The sequence below is a fragment of the Alternaria conjuncta genome, assembly GCF_024043145.1.
Source record: "Alternaria conjuncta strain BMP 0040 chromosome Unknown scaffold_6, whole genome shotgun sequence".
NCBI classification, from domain to species: Eukaryota; Fungi; Ascomycota; class Dothideomycetes; order Pleosporales; family Pleosporaceae; genus Alternaria; species Alternaria conjuncta.
The window spans coordinates 1,547,431-1,566,303 of NW_026250095.1; the positions used below are offsets into that span (position 1 = coordinate 1,547,431).

The following is an 18,873-nucleotide window of genomic DNA, read 5'->3' on the forward strand; positions in this document are numbered from 1 at the left end:
CTCGTAAGCTTACTCAGGTGGGGAGAGACAGGCGCAGGGGAAGGGCCATATCCGCCGCCAGCAGACGAAGCCACATTCGAAGTAGGAGTGACAGCAGGATAGTCTGAAGTCGCTGGATTCTCAGGAGGTGGCACGGATGATTCGGCCGGATACTCTACAGTGATACTCGATACAACCGAGCTCGGGGAAGGACCTGAAGGATAACCTGCAGTAGTATCAGATGTTGCCCGTCAACTTGAATCTGCTTTTTTCTCACCAGTGATTGTAGGGCCGCTCACGACAGGATAGGTACCAATTATCGAAGCCGGCGGCACAATGCTCGAACCTGATAGCGTTATGGTTATGGTCCCGGAAGTAACGCACGACGTACCAAGTGATGAGGCCTGAGAAGCCATGGAAGATGACGCGGCTATGGTGGTCGGATGGATGATTCCAGTGCCATAAGGCTCGCCATTTCCGCTGTACGCGGCTCTAGGTACGACGAGAGCAGATGTGAGGGTACTGTGAAGTACAATGGACGGAGCAACCCACTGGGAGAACCGGATGCCCATGATGGAATGCGAGCTTCGGCAATGGTTTCAGGGTGGCCTAGTGTTCAAGAGGATATGTAAGAGGAGGAAAGAATGATGCGTTGAAAGTGCTTGGGGCAATATAAGTAGAATGACTGCCATACATATATGTTTTCAGAACCGATCATACCCAAGCAGTTGGGTAGACCAGATGTCAGAAGCTGTCAACATGTAACATTGATCCTTGATTGTTTCCCACGCCTCCTTTCAATGTCTAGGAATATCAGCAGCTCTGTTCCATCTCGACTGCGTCTTGCGCAACGAACTGAGGGAGGCGTACTGCATGGTTGCTCTCCATCGGCCCCAAACCTGCAATCGGAGGCTGTGGCGCAGGGTTGGGTTTGTAAAGATGGCCCCAGGCGAAGACCACCAATGCGGCCATGACGATAGTAAGCAGAAAGATACTTGTCATCAACGTAAACGATACTTCAGACGTTGATCATGTGTCTGGTTGAGGTTTCGAGTTGAGTCGAGGGCCGCAAAACGCCACAAGGATACACATACTATGACGACAGAGTACGAGTTTCGCGATGCATGCTGAGCTCAAAGATGGGGGCTCACTCGGCTGTGCTGGGATGGATCCTTTCCCAGAACATGGAGGACTTCGTCGTGTCAGGCTGCCTTTCGTCTTCGACCTTTTCCGGCATCCCAACTCTTCTTGCAGATAGTAACGTCCGATGAATGCGCCTTGGGTGTTTCCGAGAACGAGGTACTTCTCAAAAAAGCGCACCAAGTGTCAAACAACTGCATTTTTTGGGTCCACAAGTCTCTGTCATGCTTCGAGAGCCACCGGTGTGCCAACTGGGAAGGCCAGGTGGCCGGCCGAAAGACGAAGCAGGACAGTCAAGGTGAACCCTCTTCCCGTGACCTCGGGACGTCAGCAGTGTACCTAGGTAGCTGTGCCAGAGATTCACTCTGAAACCACTTGTCAAGTCGACTTTTCCAGCACAACGGTGGACGTAGGCCCCAGCATGCGGCGAGGATGTCAGCTTAGGCAGACGATGTACCACCGCAACGCGTCATAAGGCAAAGCATGCCCATTGCTCCAAGACAACGGCCGCATTTACCAAGTTTACCAAGCGAATGTAACGGTTCTAGAATTAGCGGTGGTCGTTCCCAGGCAGCGATATCGGCCCTCCCTGCGCGTGGTGGATGGAAAGTGTCGTACGATCTGTGAGGGGTTCGGTAACCGAAAGCTCGAGAATGGGGGCTGGGCCGCAGAGCCCCACACCAGCGCTAAGAGGGGCGTAATTTTAGCGTCACTGCCTTGCTCATCTGGGCAAGTGGTATCGAGGTCTTGACAGCCTGCATCTGCAGCCTTGACGCAAAGATGGATTGCATGGATTATGAATTTGATTTGAATTAGAACAAACAATAACGGATGATAACAATGAATATCAAAACACTGCACAATTTCTACAAATCGCAATCTAGTCTACATGGATTTGCAATCTGGCGCCGTAAACATAGTGAGATGTAACATGACCCGAAAACCCGTACCCATAACGCTCGCTTGACGATGACTATTATTGATAAAGACGCTCGGCTGATGACAGTCTGCAATATAACGCGATGAATATGAACGCCCGCTCGTACAGAATATGACAACTTTTAATTACGTTAGGAATGAGACCAATTAGTATAGGAAGCATGATTCAATGACGGCCGTATTTGAATCGTACTCGTAATAACAGCGGCGAAGAAATGTCGTCGAAGTGGTCTGGAAATGTCGGAGGTAAGAAGATGTCGAGTTTCGCGCCGCGGTATTAAACCTCCCAAGGCTGTCGCTGGCGGTTGACTGTGCCGTAGGATCTCGGCTCGTCCTCTTCGAGCAGGCTCTCCATGATGGAACCTACTTCGGTGTTTGTCACGGTAATGGCGTCTTCCTCGTCGAGTTTCTTCCTCATACGGTAAACCTGTACCGCGACATATATGACGAGTGCCGTGCCTACGACAAACGCCAAAGCAGCCAGGATAATGTTGATTGGAACTGGGTTGCCGTGCCACAAGCCCTTGGTCAAGGCGTCGATTGCAGTCTGCGACAAGTTGAACAAGCCGGACACGCAGATGATGGTCCCGTAAACTCGTCCAAACGTAGCGAAACCAAAGACCTTGGTCGCGTAGTCAGACATGGCGGAATAGTAAAGCGGGCGCAAGAAGACAAATAGAAGAACGTTGACATATCCAGCCCAAAGAGTTGAGATAGAGCCGATGACTCCGATAGCGGCGATGATGACAACGAGAAGCGAGAGTACGCCAGGTGTACTGACGTTATCGAGCAGTGCGCCTAAGAAGGGAGTTGCTACAACTCCAGCGACGGGCAGAGCAACGTCGAAGAAGTCGTTGACCTTTTCTGCAAGCTTGACTGATCCAAGCATGTACGTATACTGTTCGCGGATAGTAGCAACTGCGAAATGTTAGCAGTGTTCAAGCGCACTGGAGGGGTTTACTAACTGAAGAAGTTCATTCGCACCATCTGGATCACGGTCAGAATAGTGAGCAGTATGAACCAGGGCGTCAGCATCTGATCTTTGGCAGACTTGTTGTGCAGTGCTCCCCAGACACCGGAATTTTCCAATCTCTGCTCAGCCTTCTCTTCCCGGATCTTACGAGCCGCCTCATTTCCGATCAGCTCGTCAAGTCTGCTCTGTCTCTCCTTACGACGCGAGCTACGCGCCTTCCTTCGCTTCCAGATCTCGTTATCGGGTAGCTCGTCATCCGAAGAATGGACGTCTCGCATAGCATCTTCAGCTCTCTGAAGCTTCATTTCTAGCTGTGCCTCAGTTTTGTAGTTCTCGGTCGGTAAGAAGGTGAGCTGCGCGATCGCGATGGCTGCTGGAACGATGAGATAGACCAGGAAGAAAGTTTGTGGCTTGAACGACCTGTCGCTAGCATCGTACATGAGCCTGTAGAAGAGAAAGACTGCTGCTGAAGCGTCGAATGCACCAGTAACGAGCGCAACGATGCTACCCGCATACTTGGGGAAGGCGTTAGCAATCTGGAAAGAGGGCAGGAAGACAAATGTGCCTCCAAGGGCAAGGAAGAAGTTTCCGATTGTATATCCGTCAAAATGCTCGATCTGAAACGCGAGACTCATTAGGATACTTCCAAGCGCGAGACAGAAAGAACCGCAAAGGAAGCAAAGCTTGGGCCCATAGCGATCGAGCAGGGTACCGACGGGGAGAGCAGAAACATTCGCCGTAGTCGATGCCAAAGAAAAAAAGAAGTTCAACCTGAGATCTTGCTCGAAGCAAACTTCAACGTCGGCATCCACCTCTTCGGGTGTGCACAGATTGCTGAAAACGCCTTCCTTGATAAGAATTGGCTTCAAAGCTGCAAAACCGAAAACAATGCCGCTAGCGAACCAACACGCAAGAACCGTTACGATAACCTGTGCTGTAATCGCCTGTTAGTGGTCAGAACGCGAATGCGATGCAGCCAAACTTACCGATACGCTTGCCCGTCGGCACCTTGTATGGCGTCAAGCCTCCTGGTTCCTCGCCCGGTGCGAGCTCCTCGGGTTTGGGTATTATGTCGTAACTGATAACTCTCCTCACGCTCTTTCCTTGTGCGCTCAAGAAGCCAGCTCCCGAGATGGCGCTCTCAAGAGAAAGCCGACGTTCCGCAGCATCCTGTCGGCTAATCTGGCGGTCGACAGGCGGTAAGAACAAATCTACCAACGCCTCCTCGCGATCAGTGCCTTCTTGCTGTGTAACATGCTGAATCAGCGACATGGGAAGTCTGCAGCGAGGCGCTCGTCGTTAGAAACGCAGGGCAGAGTAGACGTCTGAAGAAAAGAATCAAAGGGGCTGTGAGTGTTCGGCTCGTCGAGGGCGACAGAAGCTAGAAAAGCGGAGGAGCGGAGTTAAATTGATGCGCGTGCCCTGACACGAGACCCACGATCTAGACATAGCGATCGCGGGGGTCACATGTCACATGCAACAGATTCCGGCATCACGGAGCCGTTGGCTATGTTGTGTAGACGTCAATAGATGCTCCTGCAACCATGAGAATCGAGTATACACTGTCGGCGGGTACGCTGCATGCTCGCTTACTAGAGAAACGCCGCGAAACGTCTAAAATGGTCGGCGTTGTCGCGATTGATTGGTTCCGCGCTGGTCCCGAAGCGGAAGGTTCATCGCCGATCTCCCCAACCATCTTCCCGCAGGTTCCATGAGTTGCAACCCTTGGATTGCGGCGTACAGGGTCTTGATAAGAGAAAAGCAAACAGTATGAGGCTTGATAAGGTCCACACCGCCAGTTCGTCGGGCGCAAGATTCCATTCTCTAGAGGCGATACACACTCAGGGTGTTCGCAGTCCTCCCCGTCGCATTTTACAACAAAATGCCGCCTATCTAATCTTTGTGGTATACGTTCGCATCGAAGTTTGTAGGAAATTGATCCCGCCCTTCAGCATCGCTTCGTACCCAAACCGCGACACTGGTGCCCGGGCAGTTGAACAGTCCGTAACCTTCGCTGTCTATTTCGACCTCACTCTCCTCCCACCCAAGGATGTCAGTCCACTTCTCACCGGCATGCATGTCGCCAACAGCCATCTTGATCTGACCAGGACCTGCATTGCTCATCACACATGCCAAGCCCGCTTTCCTGTCCCATGTTCCACGACGCACAAACCCGATGCAGTTGGCTTCGTTGAAGTAGTCTTCCTGTGTTCCGTACGCGAAGAGCTTTCGTGCGAGAATGAGATCAGCGAGCTTTCCACCACATGAAGCAGGCGTCTCATGCGGCTCTGAGAGACCGTAAAGATCGCCGTAGAATGGGCATGGGTAGCCTTCCTGCCTCAGCAGAATGAGAGCGTAGGCAAGAGGCTTGAAGAAGCCCTCGATCTTGGTCTCCATCACCTGCCCAGGTTGTGTGTCGTGGTTTGTAACGACCGTCACAGCATCGGTAGGACGCATTTGAACGAGTGTGTTATCGTAGACCTTCCTCAGGTCCGCCGATTCGCTTGTCGAGATGGACCCGAAGTTGTTCAGGAGAGGCGAGTCGTAGAGAGCGAACTCGTGGTTCATATCGTCGAGCCAATCGCTCATCTCTTTCACATCTCCCGACCAGAACTCGCCGACCACGAAGATGTCGTCTCCACACTGTTTGCGCAAGTTCTTGATCCATTCGTTGGTAAATCTTGAGGAGAAATGCTGCACAGCGTCGAGCCGGAAGCCCTTCAGGCCAAGCTCTTTGGTGATCCACACACCCCAATTCTTGACGTCTTCTTGAACTTCAGGGTGCGAGTAGTCAATGTCGGCGAACATCATGTAGTCCGCGTTGCCTTGCTCATCGTCCACGGATTGCGACCAGCCTTTGTTGTCACCTAGGATTTTATAGATAGCTTTCTTCTCGGTGGCTTGGTCCCAGTCGGTACCTGAGAAATGCTCCCAGTGGTATTTCATCTTGGAGTACTGCTCGCCACGACCCGGAAAATCGAAGCCTAGCCATCCCTCGATTTCGAAGGCATCAGAAATCTCCTTAGTGCGATCATTTTCATCAACTTCAACAACACGGCACTTCTCCGTCTGGTCGGCTCCAGCCTTGTGGTTCAATACGGCATCCCAGTATAGGCCCACGCTATGCTCCTTGGCGACCTTCGTAAGTTCGAGTAGCTCTTCTTTGGTTCCCCATTTGGTTCCCTTTTGACCCTTCTGTTCAAATTCGCCGAGGTCGTACAGGTCGTAGATGTCGTAGCCAACGCCCTGAGGGTTGGCACCTTTACAGCCAGGGGGTAGCCATATGTTGGTAATACCGATGGCTTTTAGCTTAGGAAGCTCCTCGGCAAGGCGCCGCCAGTGCTTGTGATCATCCGGGACGTTCCATTCGAAACCCTGGAATAGGGTTTCATTCTCTGGTGTCGGCTTCTGTTCTATGACGTTGTTAGATTTGGATTGCGGAAAGAAATAACATCAACACACACCTTCAGAGCTCATTGTGAGTATCAAGATATATGTCCTAAATCAAAGAGAGTTGCTACCAAATGGTTATGGGTAGTGGAGGAGTTTGGTTGAGCAAGCAGAGTCTTCGCCAGTGCCATAGTCAGATTTAAGGAAAACATTATCGCTGATAGCGTGTGAATAATCCTGCGTTGGTAGGGGCTGAGCAGGTTTGTCTATCATGTACCCTGCGTTTGCGCTGGCTACCAAGCGTCCAAGTACGGCGCACGGGTGGTGAATGGGGCCTGGAAGCGGCGCTGTTCAACAATCTGCGCGGATGACGTCAGCGTTCAGCTTTCATCCCGCGGACTCCAGGGCTTCAATGGGGCGAAGACACGTCGCCAGAGTGTGAACGAAGGACGACGACAATCGCGGTAGCATTAGCGCAATACCACCCGCGGCTACCCAGGTAGTATGTAGTGTCTCTAGGTTGCATGCGGACATTTGCGGAATGATCGTCGCTGTTGCGACAGCCGCGGCGGAATCTAAACAGGTCTCTGCAGCCTACATCAGAATGGAATTGGTCGACAAGATAATCCAATAACAACGTAACATTCCGACTTCAGAATTCGTGCACCACGTTTCTTTCACCCAGTTGTAGCAGTCATGCGATCTCGTTTTGGCGGGGAGGGAAAGCCCTGAAGGTGCGATGGAGCTAGCCCAGACCAGGGAAGGCGCACTCTACCTAGGTACAATGTGTGAGGGTGCAGCCTTACCTGCGTACTTCTGACCTCTCACCCATAATTTATACATTGTTTGCGACTTCAACATCCGATATCAACTGTATTCAACAAGCGCACTAAAATGGTCCTGTCAGACGCCACAAAGGCTGACCAAACTGCGACCGCAGGCAAGAGCCAACTCATCATCCGCTTCTACGACCCCGATGTACGCGCCAAGGACGCACTCGGTCGGCAACTCGATGAGATACTGGCATGGCCAGACAGCAGGCTGGAGGCGTCCCATAACTACGTTCAGATGCTCTTTCCGCTACCAGAGGGTTCTCCATACAACAGTGAAGTAAGCCTTTCCGTTTACTGATGTCGTACCAGGGAGGTATTGGCTATAGATGAAATCAACACATGTCGAAGTACAGCCTCGCGGATACCCCCAAGATATACAGAGAATGCAACGATATCTTCAATCACTTTAGCAGCATGCTAAACATCTACAGGCCCCCGTCGTCAACCTCGAGGTGATGCAAGCCTTCCGTTCACGGAGTGAGCTACGGCAGAACCTACGACGAAGCTTCGAGCGCATGCTCAGCTTCTACGGCTTCATGGTATCCAACAAGTCAGAAGCGGAGTCAAAACAAGGCGAATCGTCTGAAACAGCCTCTTTCCCACCAGGCTCCCACACAAACATCTCCGCATCCAAACCCCTTCCATACCACGTCGTCCGCGCGCCAGATTACCGCAAGAAGTTCGCCAATTGGGCCATTAGGTTCGACCACAATCATCTTCGCATCACGCGTATCCTCCGGTGTCTCCGCGTTCTGGGCTTACAGACTGAGTGCACGGCCTTCTTTGACGCGCTCGAACGCACATTCGAAGACCCACAGATCAGCATTAGTGATCGGAGTATGGGTTATTGGCGGCTGGCTGTTACGCGTCCTTTGTATCTGGCTCCTGATGACTCCAAGTGCAAATGGCTGTTGAACTGGGAGAAGGAACAGGAGGATCTGAGACAGGTCGATGAGGAGAAGTTGAAGGATGGTCAGGATGGGGTGCAGAAGCAGAAGTCAGTCGCGCCTGGTGACGACATCGAGGGTTAAGTTGCTTGCGCTTCATGAAGACGTGGAAGCACGTCAACCTAGGAAAAGACTGAACACCCTGGAGCCTACATCGGAATTGGGGTGTTCTTAGATCGGTCTCTTTGGTTACGTCACGCAGTATGGGGACACTGCTTGGAGCGTTGCTCGATCTGAATAGACTAGGCGACGATGTAGCCAGTTCATTGATGAATCTACATAACCATGATAAAGTCCGGGTCACGGTCGTCACCTCTGCCCTCAAACTCAGCATACTTCCCACTCGCCTTATCCTTGTTGATCTTCCGCACCCACAAAACATTCGCAGCAATTCTATCAGGATGTTAGTAAAGGCTCCAGCCAAAGATAGTAGTTCAAAAACTTACAAAACCCAAGCCGCGCAAAGCAGTCCCAACATGATGCTATGACTCTTGTGAAAATGATTCTCCTTTTCGCTCTTCGGATACACGAAGCTGGCCACAAAACCACCTGCGTTCGCAATCGCGAGTTGCAAGGCAGAGGTAGTCGCGCGCTTGTAGTGGCCAGCGGAGTTGTTGCTGTTCCAAGAGAGGATGCACGGTACAGTAGCGTACATGCCGGTTGCCATGAGGAAAGTCATGCCGTATTGGACTTTGGGGTTGGTGGATGAGCTGATGACGCCGTAGCCGATGATGGCAACGGGTAGGGTACATAGCATGATGGGGCCACGTAGGGCAAGACGATCGGATAGGAGAGCCACTGCTACTGTGAAGACTGATGCCACAGCGTAAGGAATTACGGTCCAGAGCTGTGCCTCGTTGGGGTCCTTGGCGAAGCCGTTGTTGATGATGGTGGGGAGGAAGAGACCGAAGCTGTACAGTCCGCTCAGGATGGCAAAGTATGCCAATGCGGTGAGCCAGACTTGGACGTTGAAGACTCCGCGCTTGACTTCTGCCCAGTCGAAGCGCTCGTGGGATGCGCTTTGCTCGCCGAGCCGGAATCGAGCGTGCTCTTTCTCGTCGGGGGTGAGGAATTTGGCTGATTCGATGGAGTTGGGTAGGAAGAGCGCGGAGCATACGCCGACGAGTACAGTCAGTAGGCCCTCCACGATGAAGATCCATCGCCAACTATTCACACAGTTAGATATCGGTTGTTAGAGGCGAGGGGTTGTCTCTTACCCTTCAAGACCTCCAGCAGGGCCGATCGCGTTGAGTCCGCGGGCTAGCAGACCACCGAAAGCACCCGATAGGGACGCTGCTGTGTAGAAGATACCGATGCGCAAAGCCAACTCTTGTCTGCGGTAGAAGCCAGTAAGGTAGAGTACCATGCCCGGCAACAGCCCACCCTCAGCGCAGCCAAGCAATGCGCGAACAGTGACGAATGACGCGAAGTTGGTGACGAAACCAAGACACATTGTCAAGATCCCCCACACCGCTGTCAATAGCGGCAACCAGATCTTAGGCGACATCTTCTTCAGCACCAGGTTCGACGGGAGCTCACTGGCGATATACGTGGCGTAGAAGACGCACAGGCCGATCGAGTATTGGTGGTCGTTGATGTTGATGTCCTTCTCGAGACCCAAGATCTTCGCATTGCCGACATTCGTACGGTCGATGAAGGAGCACAAGAAGAGGAGAGCGAGAACGGGTAGGATACTGTAATTGTCAGCGCCATGCTATTGGAAGGAGACAGCGGGTCAAAGACGTTCAACATACCGGACATCCATCTTAAACAACAGCGTCTTCGCAGCTTTCCCATCCCCACCAAACCCCGCCTCCAACCGCTCATTCCCACTCCCATTCTCGAATTTCTCATCGTGCATCTTATCCAGGCTCATATTGAACAACCTCAGAAACCCCAATTGGTACAAGCAGAGAAAACAGAATCTGGAACGCAGCTCAAGAAAAGCGTTGACAAGAAACCCCGAGTGCGCGACCAGCTTACTTATTCCCCCTCCCTCCTCAACGGGCTCCCGGTAGCGCCATGTACACCGCAACCACCGCCGCCCTCCGAACTGCCCAGAAACGGCGCTACCCATGCTGACCCCATGGGGGCGGGCGCAAGGGTCACGGCACAATCGGGATTATCTGCTGTGCGATTGGCGGAGTTGTGCTGCCGACGAGTGAAGGGCTACCCCGACTGCACCAAGCTTATGCTTGAACCATGCCAAACCATGCATAGCGCTCTTAAGGCAGACAAGCGATCGGCAGGCTTGACATCAGCGTTACTGACTCGGGCGTTAGCTGTACGAGGAACGGATGTTGTTCTGTTCCCGAAGGCTTTTGTAATCCGACGTGGATTAGATAAGGGAGGAGTTGCGGATAGCAGCTCGGATGGTGTGGCCATGTAGGTATGACATGGTGGGTTTTGTGGTTTGTTGATGAATAAACTGTGGAGGGCTGATCGCGGATCGGCGGTACCAAGCTTTGCGTTGTGCCCAGGTGCTGGATGGAGCGTGGACCAAGCAGTGCGAAGCCTTTCAGCCGCCCACTTGGACAGCTTGGCTGCCCCCGAAACTCGGTATGCCAACTCGACGATGGACTCCCAGGTTCCAGTGTCGTGGGAGATCGTCAACGGTTTTGTTGCATGCCCAGGTGCGATGGAAACATAGCCTGAAGCTTCTTTTCTGTTATCGCAACGTCCTGTTTTGGAGATTGCGCGTGCTGTGATGCACGCGCTGTTATCGGAAGCGACCAAAAGCACCAAGCTTGTACTTTGGGTAACCGACGATCTGGCTATCGCGATCGCGATGCTTTGTTTTTCTGTTTGGGTCATGAGACATCTGTTGGATGATCAAACTGCCTGCAACGATCAAAATGACGCGTAAAACGGTCAATTCTTTTAGCTTTGTCGTATGGTTCGCGTTTCCTCACAATTGCATCACGACGCAAGATAGGCTGTATATGGAAATTGACAACGATCATCACTTGGGTATGCTACGCCAAAACTACACAAAATGTCTACTCCATGGTCTTAAGATCAGGCGCAACCTCAAAGCTAGCATCTGTCTTTGCCTTGACATCCTCGACGCTCACACCAGGCGCGGTCTCGGTAAGCGTCAAAGTACCACGCTTCCGGTTGACCTCAAATACACACATGTCTGTAATGATAGTGCTCACGCACTTGGCTCCCGTCAACGGCAGCTTGCATTCCTGGACGATCTTGCTTGATCCGTCCTTTGCGACGTGCTCAGTAGCGACCACTACCTTGGTAGCTTCTGGGTTGCTGACGAGGTCCATGGCGCCGCCCATGCCCTTGAATACCTTTCCGGGTACCATGTAGTTTGCTAGGTCGCCAGATGCGCTGACTTGGAGAGCACCTAGGATTGAGACATCGACGTGGCCTCCACGGATCATGCCGAAGGACTCTGCAGAGTCGAATGTTGAGGCGCCAGGCAGGAGTGTGACTGTCTCCTTACCGGCGTTGATGATATCTGGGTCGAGCTCCTCTTCAGTCGGGTAGGGGCCCATGCCCAAGATACCATTCTCGGATTGTAGCCACACCTTCACACCGTCAGGTACGAAAGACGCTGCTGCCGTTGGGATGCCAACACCCAAATTGACGTAGTATCCTTGCTTCAGCTCCTTCGCTGCTCGACGAGCGATTCGGTCGCGACGCTCTGCCGCCTCGTTCTTGGATGATGAATCTGAGGACGCAGCGGGTTTCCGGAGCTTCTTGATCTCGACGTTCTTGGGAGCCGTGGAAGGAACGATGCGGTCGACGAAGATGCCGGGGAGGTCGATATCGTTGGCGTCAAAGGTACCGATCGGGACAATCTCTTCGGCTTCGACAATGGTGAGGCGGGCCGCTTTGGCCATGATGGGACCGAAGGCTTTGGTGGTGTATCTACAGTCGCTGTCAGAAACGATGTTCGAAGCACCAGAGAGAATTGTCTCTTACCTGAAGACACAGTTGCCAGCCTCGTCGGCCTTGTGCGCTCGGATTATCGCAACATCGCCGGTCAATGCAGTCTCCATGAGGAACTTCTTGCCATTGAACTCTCTGACCTCCCTCTTCTGACCAAAGCCAACGGCCTTTCCATCTTTATCAAACTTTGCGGGGATCTCTCCATCTTGTAGCAGCGTGTTGACAGCGGTGGGCGTGTAGAATGCTGGGATGCCCGCACCGCCAGCTCTTATCCTCTCCGCAAGCGTACCCTGTGGACATAGCTCGATCTCGATATCGCCGCCCAAATATTGCTTCTCCAATGCCTTGTTGTTTCCCAGAAAGCTTATGATGAGCTTCTTGACTTGTCCGCTTTTTGTGAGTAGCGCTAAGCCTCCTACATCTTCAATGCCAGCATTGTTAGAGACGGCTGTCAGGGAGTGTAGCGATTGCGGGCCGCGCTTCTTCATCGCTCCGATGAGCGTGTCTGCAACACCGCATAACCCAAAGCCCGCGCTCAGGACTGTGGATCCCGGTTGTACGTCTGCGACCGCTTCATCTGCATCTTTGAAAAGCTTCGATTTGGAGCGGTCGATCATGGGAGCGCTTTGACTGATGCTTCGCAGTTGACCCGTGAATCGCCATCGTGGTTGGAGTCGCGCGGCTCGTAGTTGTGCGGGGAGAGGGCGTTGTGAACATAACCGCGCTGGCAGAGCTGCGAGCAGCCGGTATGACGAAGGTAATGAATCCATTGTGACGCGCGTGAACAAAGAGCAGAACAGTGAAGTTAAATCATCGGGTAAGGAGACTCAAGAAGCACCGACTCTGGAAGTACAGGCAGAGCTTTTGCGACAGTTGTCCGAAAGAACGCCATCGGACGCGTGCGTGGACCGCGCAATAGCTCTAACGTCATACATTTGACATCCGTCGGCGTCATTTCAACTACCGAAGATGGAGCGACTTTCGAGCTTGGTGCGGGGCTTCATCTGCCGCAGAATCACATGAGGTTTAGCTTCTGGCGCGTTCCGAGGTCGCGCCCCTCTCTCAGTTCCTTCGCGCTTGGCGACGCGTCCCGTCTCCATCCGCTCTGTCACGCGCCGACGCGAGGTTCTGGGCAGCGGGAAGATGACTTTACGTGTCTCGGATCCCTTTAGAGTTCCTGAGAAGCCCGCGAACATCACGAGAGGTCGTTAAACTGGATCGCGCACTACTTTACGGGAAGTTGAAGTCCGGCAGATTCATCCAATCCGTCCATAACGGGTTGCTATCGTTCCACGGAAGATCCAGTAGCGCCGTGGAGAACAGATCCGAGTTCGTCACAGTCTCGTTGACTTCGTTGTACGACATGGCTGAGAAGTCTAGTGTATCCGGCCAGTAGCTGGATATAGGATCTGGCCCCATCGTATGGTTTTCAGGCATCGCATCATTCACCTTGTATGACGGCGATAGAAGATCTGGTATGGCCATCGACGGTGGTGCAGGATCGTGGGCTGGCAATTGTGGTAGCCTCTCAATCTCCGGCGCCTGCTTGACGAGAACGCGTAAGAAGCGGCCGTAGACGACCGAAGCCCCGTTCCGGTGGATGGGTGTGCTGCCTATACGCTCAAGAACTGTTGCGGTATCTTCAATAAGATGTCGGACGCTTGGAGCAAGGCTCTTCTGCTTTCCGCCGGCCTCCGGCACGGGTGCACTCAAAGCGAGCGCTATACTTGCAGCGAAGCAAATCATCGTAACGGTGTTGTTCGGCATCGATTTGAGACGTGACTCGCCTTGGATCGCCGCACGCATAACGTTGAGTGCCGAGGATAGTGCAGACTTTCGGAAAGAACGTTTGACTTCTGGAGGTGCGCTAGGATGGTTGAGGAGCATTGAGTAGGTTGAAAGCCGCGTGTGTGTAACAAGGATTTCGACATATGGAGGTAGTGTTTTGCTCTCCGGATCAGCGATTACAGAGGGCCAGGCGCGAGACCAGCTGTCGAAGAAGCTCTCGATAGACCCGTCGATTTCTTGGGCGACCTTTGTCCCTATTTCGGCAAGACGATAGTTATCACAGCGCGTACGTACCTCAGCAAAAAGGTCGTCAAGATCGCGGCGGAGGACTGCCATGGATACAAGCGGGCCATCCTGAGCATCGCCCCATCGATGGTCGTGCCACTTGTCGCAGTACTGGATCAGGCATGTCTTGGGGACACAGTAGCTACGCCCGCGGGCTAGGCAGACTCCTCGCTCCAAGACAAACAAAGAAATCCAGACCCTTTCTCTGCGGCGAAGAAGTCGCTGGCCCCATTCCGAATTTGCGTCGACGTCTTCGAAGCCGTCCATCGCCAGTGCTTTTCTTGCGTGAAGACATTCTGACTTCGGTATCTGTCTGACAAGCTCCTGATCGAACGATGTCGATGGCGTTATCACTTTGTCTAGCATAAGATCTAACGCGATCGAAAGCGCTGTAGCTAGATAGAGGCTCGTGTCGTCGTCGCTTGCATGGGACCCTGGAGGCATCCAAGGAATACTGACCATGAAAGCTAGCACGATTTCAACAGATCTGTACTTTCGGGTAATGACTTGCTCGGCTAGAAATCTGCGGTGCAGTAGTAGTCTCTTAGCCAGCGCAGAAGTTTCCGGTAGAAATATGGCGGTCATGGCTAACAGGGTAGTGAACAAAAAGGCAGAGCGGTTTCGAACGAATGGCAATGTATGTACCAAAGGGTCGAGCCCCCAGCGTGTGTGTGCTAGCTTTTTGTGGAAGCTAAGTTCCGTTAGCTACGTTCTTGAGTCCAGATCCGAGGTTTGATATGACTTACTACTGTAGAAGCATCTCAGCTTCGTCTTTGGTTACGAGCCCAACATCAATGGGATCCAGGCCTGAGCCCTGATCAAGATGTGCTTTCATCGGCAGAAAAAAGTGGTGAACGTCGAGAAAAGCGCTCTGCTGGCTACCATTGAATCTGTCTTCAGGGCTGGCGGTACTCTGGTTGTATGACTGTGGTGTTGCAATCCGCAGATCGGAGGCCCGGGCGAGTAGCTGGAGTGGGTTCTCGACATCTTCAACAGCGAGTTGATCGTCGCTTGAAGTACCAACAAGATTACTGGCTGATATGTGAGGATGCAACTCTGAGGCAGGCGATGTGTTTGGGTTTTGATTGGAGTCTTCGTCCCCTTGCGCCTCGTTCAAAAGCTGCTGTAGTTGCTGCAGCGTACTCTGACTCGTAGCTGCGTCCGATTTCCTCTTTTTGATGGCTTCTTCAACCTGGTATATCGCCTTCTCTAGGCCTGATCGTTTGCTATAAGATAGTTAGTCTCACCCATATACTCATGTCTAATCGCTTACTTCTTCACGCCCTTTTGGCGACCAATGTGAAATTCAGGAATTATGCATTCAATCCCGACGTTCTGGCAACGCTCGCATATTGGCGCGCCTTCTTCGCGCCGACACTTGATTTTGCTTTTGCGGCAATTCAGACATGCCGCTTGTTTGGCATTCATTCTTTGACGCTTCTCTATGCTGCGCGATGATATACAGCTGTTCCTCTGCCTGGACTGGAAGCCGCCGGCATAGTGTGGCTAACCGTATGTGGTCTCCAGCGTCGGATATGTAGAGCAAGCACGGCCTGTTCGCTGGACTCCGAAAAGAATGTTTCTAAGACCCGATTCTGTGATGCGATGTTAGGCAAAAGGAAAGAAGATGGAGGTGCCGGAGAGCTGCTCGGTGCATCAATCCACGTGTGGAGGTGAGCTAGCTGGTTGTGCGCTAGTATGGACCCTTGTCTTGAATATGGCAGGCGCGCCCCGGGTCAGCCATTCGCAATATTCTGCACCGCCGCCGACAGAGATTGTCAATACCGGAACATGATTTAAAATAGAAATAAGATGTGATCGGACCGAAGGTATGGCAGACTCTACACGTACTATGGCTCGCTGCTGGCGAGCGTATACAAGACTGATGTGGCACCGAAATGGTAGGTAGCACCGGATGAGACATATTCCAGGGTGCAATGTGAATGAAATATGTATTGACTTCATGCAAGGGTATCTGTCTGAGCATTGCTACTTCCGTATAATGATGTCGCTTTATGAAATCATGAAGAAGGACCCGGAGCAGTAGCCTCTTCCTCTGTCGCTGCCCTCTCCTTGCCCTTGGTGCCTACACTTGCATTCGACTCATCTTGTGGCTCGAGATCGGCCTCGGTCTTCTTTTCATCTCTCTGCTCGCGCTGTGCTTGGGCCTCTTCTTCCCTTCTTCTCGCCTCTTCCTCCTGGCGTTCCCTCTCTTCTCGAGCTGCCACCCTTTCGAGTCTCTCCCTCTCCTCTTGCGCGTGGACCATCCGCTCTCCAACACCAGGAAACAAGCTGGCAACAAACAGCGCAAAAGCGCGTTCGACTGTACGCATGCTGTCCCTGAACCATCCAAATCTCTGATCTCTCCTCTGCTGCAGTATTCTCCTCGCAGCTTCCTCGGGTGATAGGTTACCTCGATGTTGCGTTTGGCGCTGGTTGTTAGGCTGAGCCACGCGTTCGGCCAAGGCTCCGACAGGGAGAAGAGCCTCGAAGTGACGACGAACAACGTTGAACTGCTCTTGAAACATGCCGGCTTGTGCTAGATAAACCACACCTGCGACGATACCAAGCATGATAGGTCTATAGAGGCCACCACCTCCGGAGAAGAAGTAAACGAATGCTGCCAGCTTGAAGATCAGCCACATATGCCCAGCGACGTTGACCATACGATCGTTTTCTTCTGGTTGGTTTACGTTTACGTTCGCGTTTTGATTCTGATTTTGGTTCTGATTCTGATCTTGATTCTGATTCTGATTCTGATTCTGATTCTGGTTTTGGTTTTGGTTTTGGTTTTGATTCTGGATCCAGTCTCGACGTTGGGTCTGGCTCATGTTGGCTAGCTGCCTGTGCAGCTCAAGGTTAGGGGGCGGATTCCCCCGTGCTATCTGCTGTCCAAGGCCATTGAGGAGCTGTCTGTTCTGAGCAAACTGGTTCGTAAAACTCTGAAATGGAAGTGTCGAGACCATGGGGGCAGTGGTGTATGTGCCTTGCTGATCGAATAGAACGCCAACCGGGCCCTGAGGGCTTGATAAGAGAAACAACTCCGTTGGCGCATCTGCAGGCATTGTCTGAGTAGTGTTCTGTGTCCGTGGTTGAGATGTAGTAGGCACAGCTGGAGTCATTATCGGAGCGCCTGGTATTGTGCTAGAGGAAGGTCCGAGAACCGGAGTGTTGATGGCTGTGGACATGCTTGATCGACTGGGGCTTCCGCCTTGTTGACGATCGAGTATGATGTTCAATTCTAGTGCGTCCACTCTAATCTCGGTTACTGAGCGTCTCAACGCTACCACCTCGGGTTCTGTAGGGAGAAGGGCGAGGGCCCGCTCGACAACGTTCAAGTTCTGGTTGATGGTGTTGAGGTGTTGGCGGATGTGATCGATTCGCCAAACTGGTAGGTTCAGGGGAGAGGTGTTTGAAAGCGAAAGTCGATCAGTCTGTGTCTCCGATGGACGCGCAGGCTGCAGCAAGGTTCGCACGTTCTCCATCTCGCGTTGTGCTTCCTGGAAGATTGTCTGGATGCGTGGCAACAAGCGCTGGGTACTGTCGTGGCCCATTGAGGGAATAACGCCCGGCGGGACCGGTGGACGACCAAACGCTAGCGGTGGAGCAAGACCGAATGCAGGAACGGGCTGTCGAATCTGCGCAGGTATATTGACCTGGTTGTATGTGACTGTCCATCGCGCCCCGTTGGGACCCACGCCTTCGCGTCGTAGTGGTTGGTCGCCATTTCCGGGGAGGTTGGGCAGTCCTTGAGCGGCGTCCGCGGGTCTCGGTGCGTCTGGTCCTGGCTGCTGAGATGTCGAGTCTGGGGTCTGCTCGTTGTTCTGCTGTCCCTGTTGCGCCATGGCCTGGGTGAACTGTTGTTGCAGTTGTGGGGGAAGAGGGAGAGGAATGGGAACCGCGTTTGCTTGGCCCGGGATATGATGGTGGTGCGGTGGTAGTGGTGGGAGCGAGTGCGGTCGAGCCTGTGGCAGCGCGCGGAATGGGTTCGTCTGCAGAGGATTTGCGGGTACAGCCGGGGCTTGCGCAGGGCGGAAAGGGTTCGGGACAGTCGCGGATCGTGGCGTAGGTGACGTTGGAGGGTTCCCAGTAGTCGGGAGCTCCCGCAGAACCAAGTGGAGGCTCTGGTCCTTGTTCTCACGTAGCTGTATTCACCATCAGCGTGGGTCTACCGCACGTGGTTGGCGACCCTACATTGTCCACGCCAAACACGTTACTCAGTGTGTCGGCATCATTGGCCACTACTCTGCCGCGATAGATGAGGCGCATGCGCTCTGGGGCAGGCCTCGAGGGCGCGGCATCCTGTATGCGGCTCCGGAGCTCTTTGACCGTGGTGGAAGCGGGGACGTCTGCGAGGTTCACACCACCCTCAAAGTCAGACGAGGGTGAAAGGATCTTGAGGTTGACTGTCTGCGCTTCTTCCGCCATGGCCGCTGTGTGTAGTGAGTGACTATGGTGCGAGGTGAAGAGTGCAGGTGGAAGTCGGGAAGTGACGACGTGTCCGAATTAGAGCCTGGTATCAGCTTAGGACTACGGTCGCGCCTGCCATCTGCTATGAAGTCCAGGCGGATAATCTGAGCGTCAGTGCCGCCTCGCCTTTGGATGTTTCGAGAAGCTTGACCTGTGCACGCGATGCATTGAACTGTCCACGTCCAGCGGTAGACGCCGTTGCGCGCTAGAGCCCCGTCGCCGA

General features: G+C 53.0%; 6 protein-coding genes across 6 annotated transcripts; 1 reads left to right on the forward strand and 5 right to left on the reverse strand.

Moving 5' to 3' along the window:
• Positions 1-2,335: 2,335 nt before the first annotated feature.
• J4E85_004927 (uncharacterized protein) lies at positions 2,336-4,303 on the reverse strand (the record flags this gene model as incomplete). The annotated part of the gene is made up of 3 exons (XM_051469178.1): positions 2,336-2,976; positions 3,024-3,965; positions 4,018-4,303. 3 exons carry the CDS (start codon positions 4,301-4,303, stop codon positions 2,336-2,338), a joined length of 1,869 nt encoding a protein of 622 aa, XP_051327393.1.
• A 3,012-nt stretch (positions 4,304-7,315) lies between these two features.
• J4E85_004928 (uncharacterized protein) lies at positions 7,316-8,285 on the forward strand (the record flags this gene model as incomplete). Its single annotated transcript, XM_051469179.1, has 2 exons — positions 7,316-7,531; positions 7,686-8,285. 2 exons carry the CDS (start codon positions 7,316-7,318, stop codon positions 8,283-8,285), a joined length of 816 nt encoding a protein of 271 aa, XP_051327394.1.
• A 191-nt stretch (positions 8,286-8,476) lies between these two features.
• On the reverse strand, positions 8,477-10,077 carry J4E85_004929 (uncharacterized protein; the record flags this gene model as incomplete). Its single annotated transcript, XM_051469180.1, has 4 exons — positions 8,477-8,594; positions 8,648-9,367; positions 9,419-9,895; positions 9,956-10,077. 4 exons carry the CDS (start codon positions 10,075-10,077, stop codon positions 8,477-8,479), a joined length of 1,437 nt encoding a protein of 478 aa, XP_051327395.1.
• A 1,123-nt stretch (positions 10,078-11,200) lies between these two features.
• On the reverse strand, positions 11,201-12,877 carry J4E85_004930 (uncharacterized protein; the record flags this gene model as incomplete). Its single annotated transcript, XM_051469181.1, has 2 exons — positions 11,201-12,086; positions 12,141-12,877. 2 exons carry the CDS (start codon positions 12,875-12,877, stop codon positions 11,201-11,203), a joined length of 1,623 nt encoding a protein of 540 aa, XP_051327396.1.
• Positions 12,878-13,337: 460 nt separating this feature from the next.
• J4E85_004931 (uncharacterized protein) lies at positions 13,338-15,608 on the reverse strand (the record flags this gene model as incomplete). Its single annotated transcript, XM_051469182.1, has 3 exons — positions 13,338-14,871; positions 14,927-15,406; positions 15,454-15,608. 3 exons carry the CDS (start codon positions 15,606-15,608, stop codon positions 13,338-13,340), a joined length of 2,169 nt encoding a protein of 722 aa, XP_051327397.1.
• A 593-nt stretch (positions 15,609-16,201) lies between these two features.
• On the reverse strand, positions 16,202-18,608 carry J4E85_004932 (uncharacterized protein; the record flags this gene model as incomplete). The annotated part of the gene is made up of 2 exons (XM_051469183.1): positions 16,202-18,325; positions 18,375-18,608. 2 exons carry the CDS (start codon positions 18,606-18,608, stop codon positions 16,202-16,204), a joined length of 2,358 nt encoding a protein of 785 aa, XP_051327398.1.
• Positions 18,609-18,873: the final 265 nt, after the last annotated feature.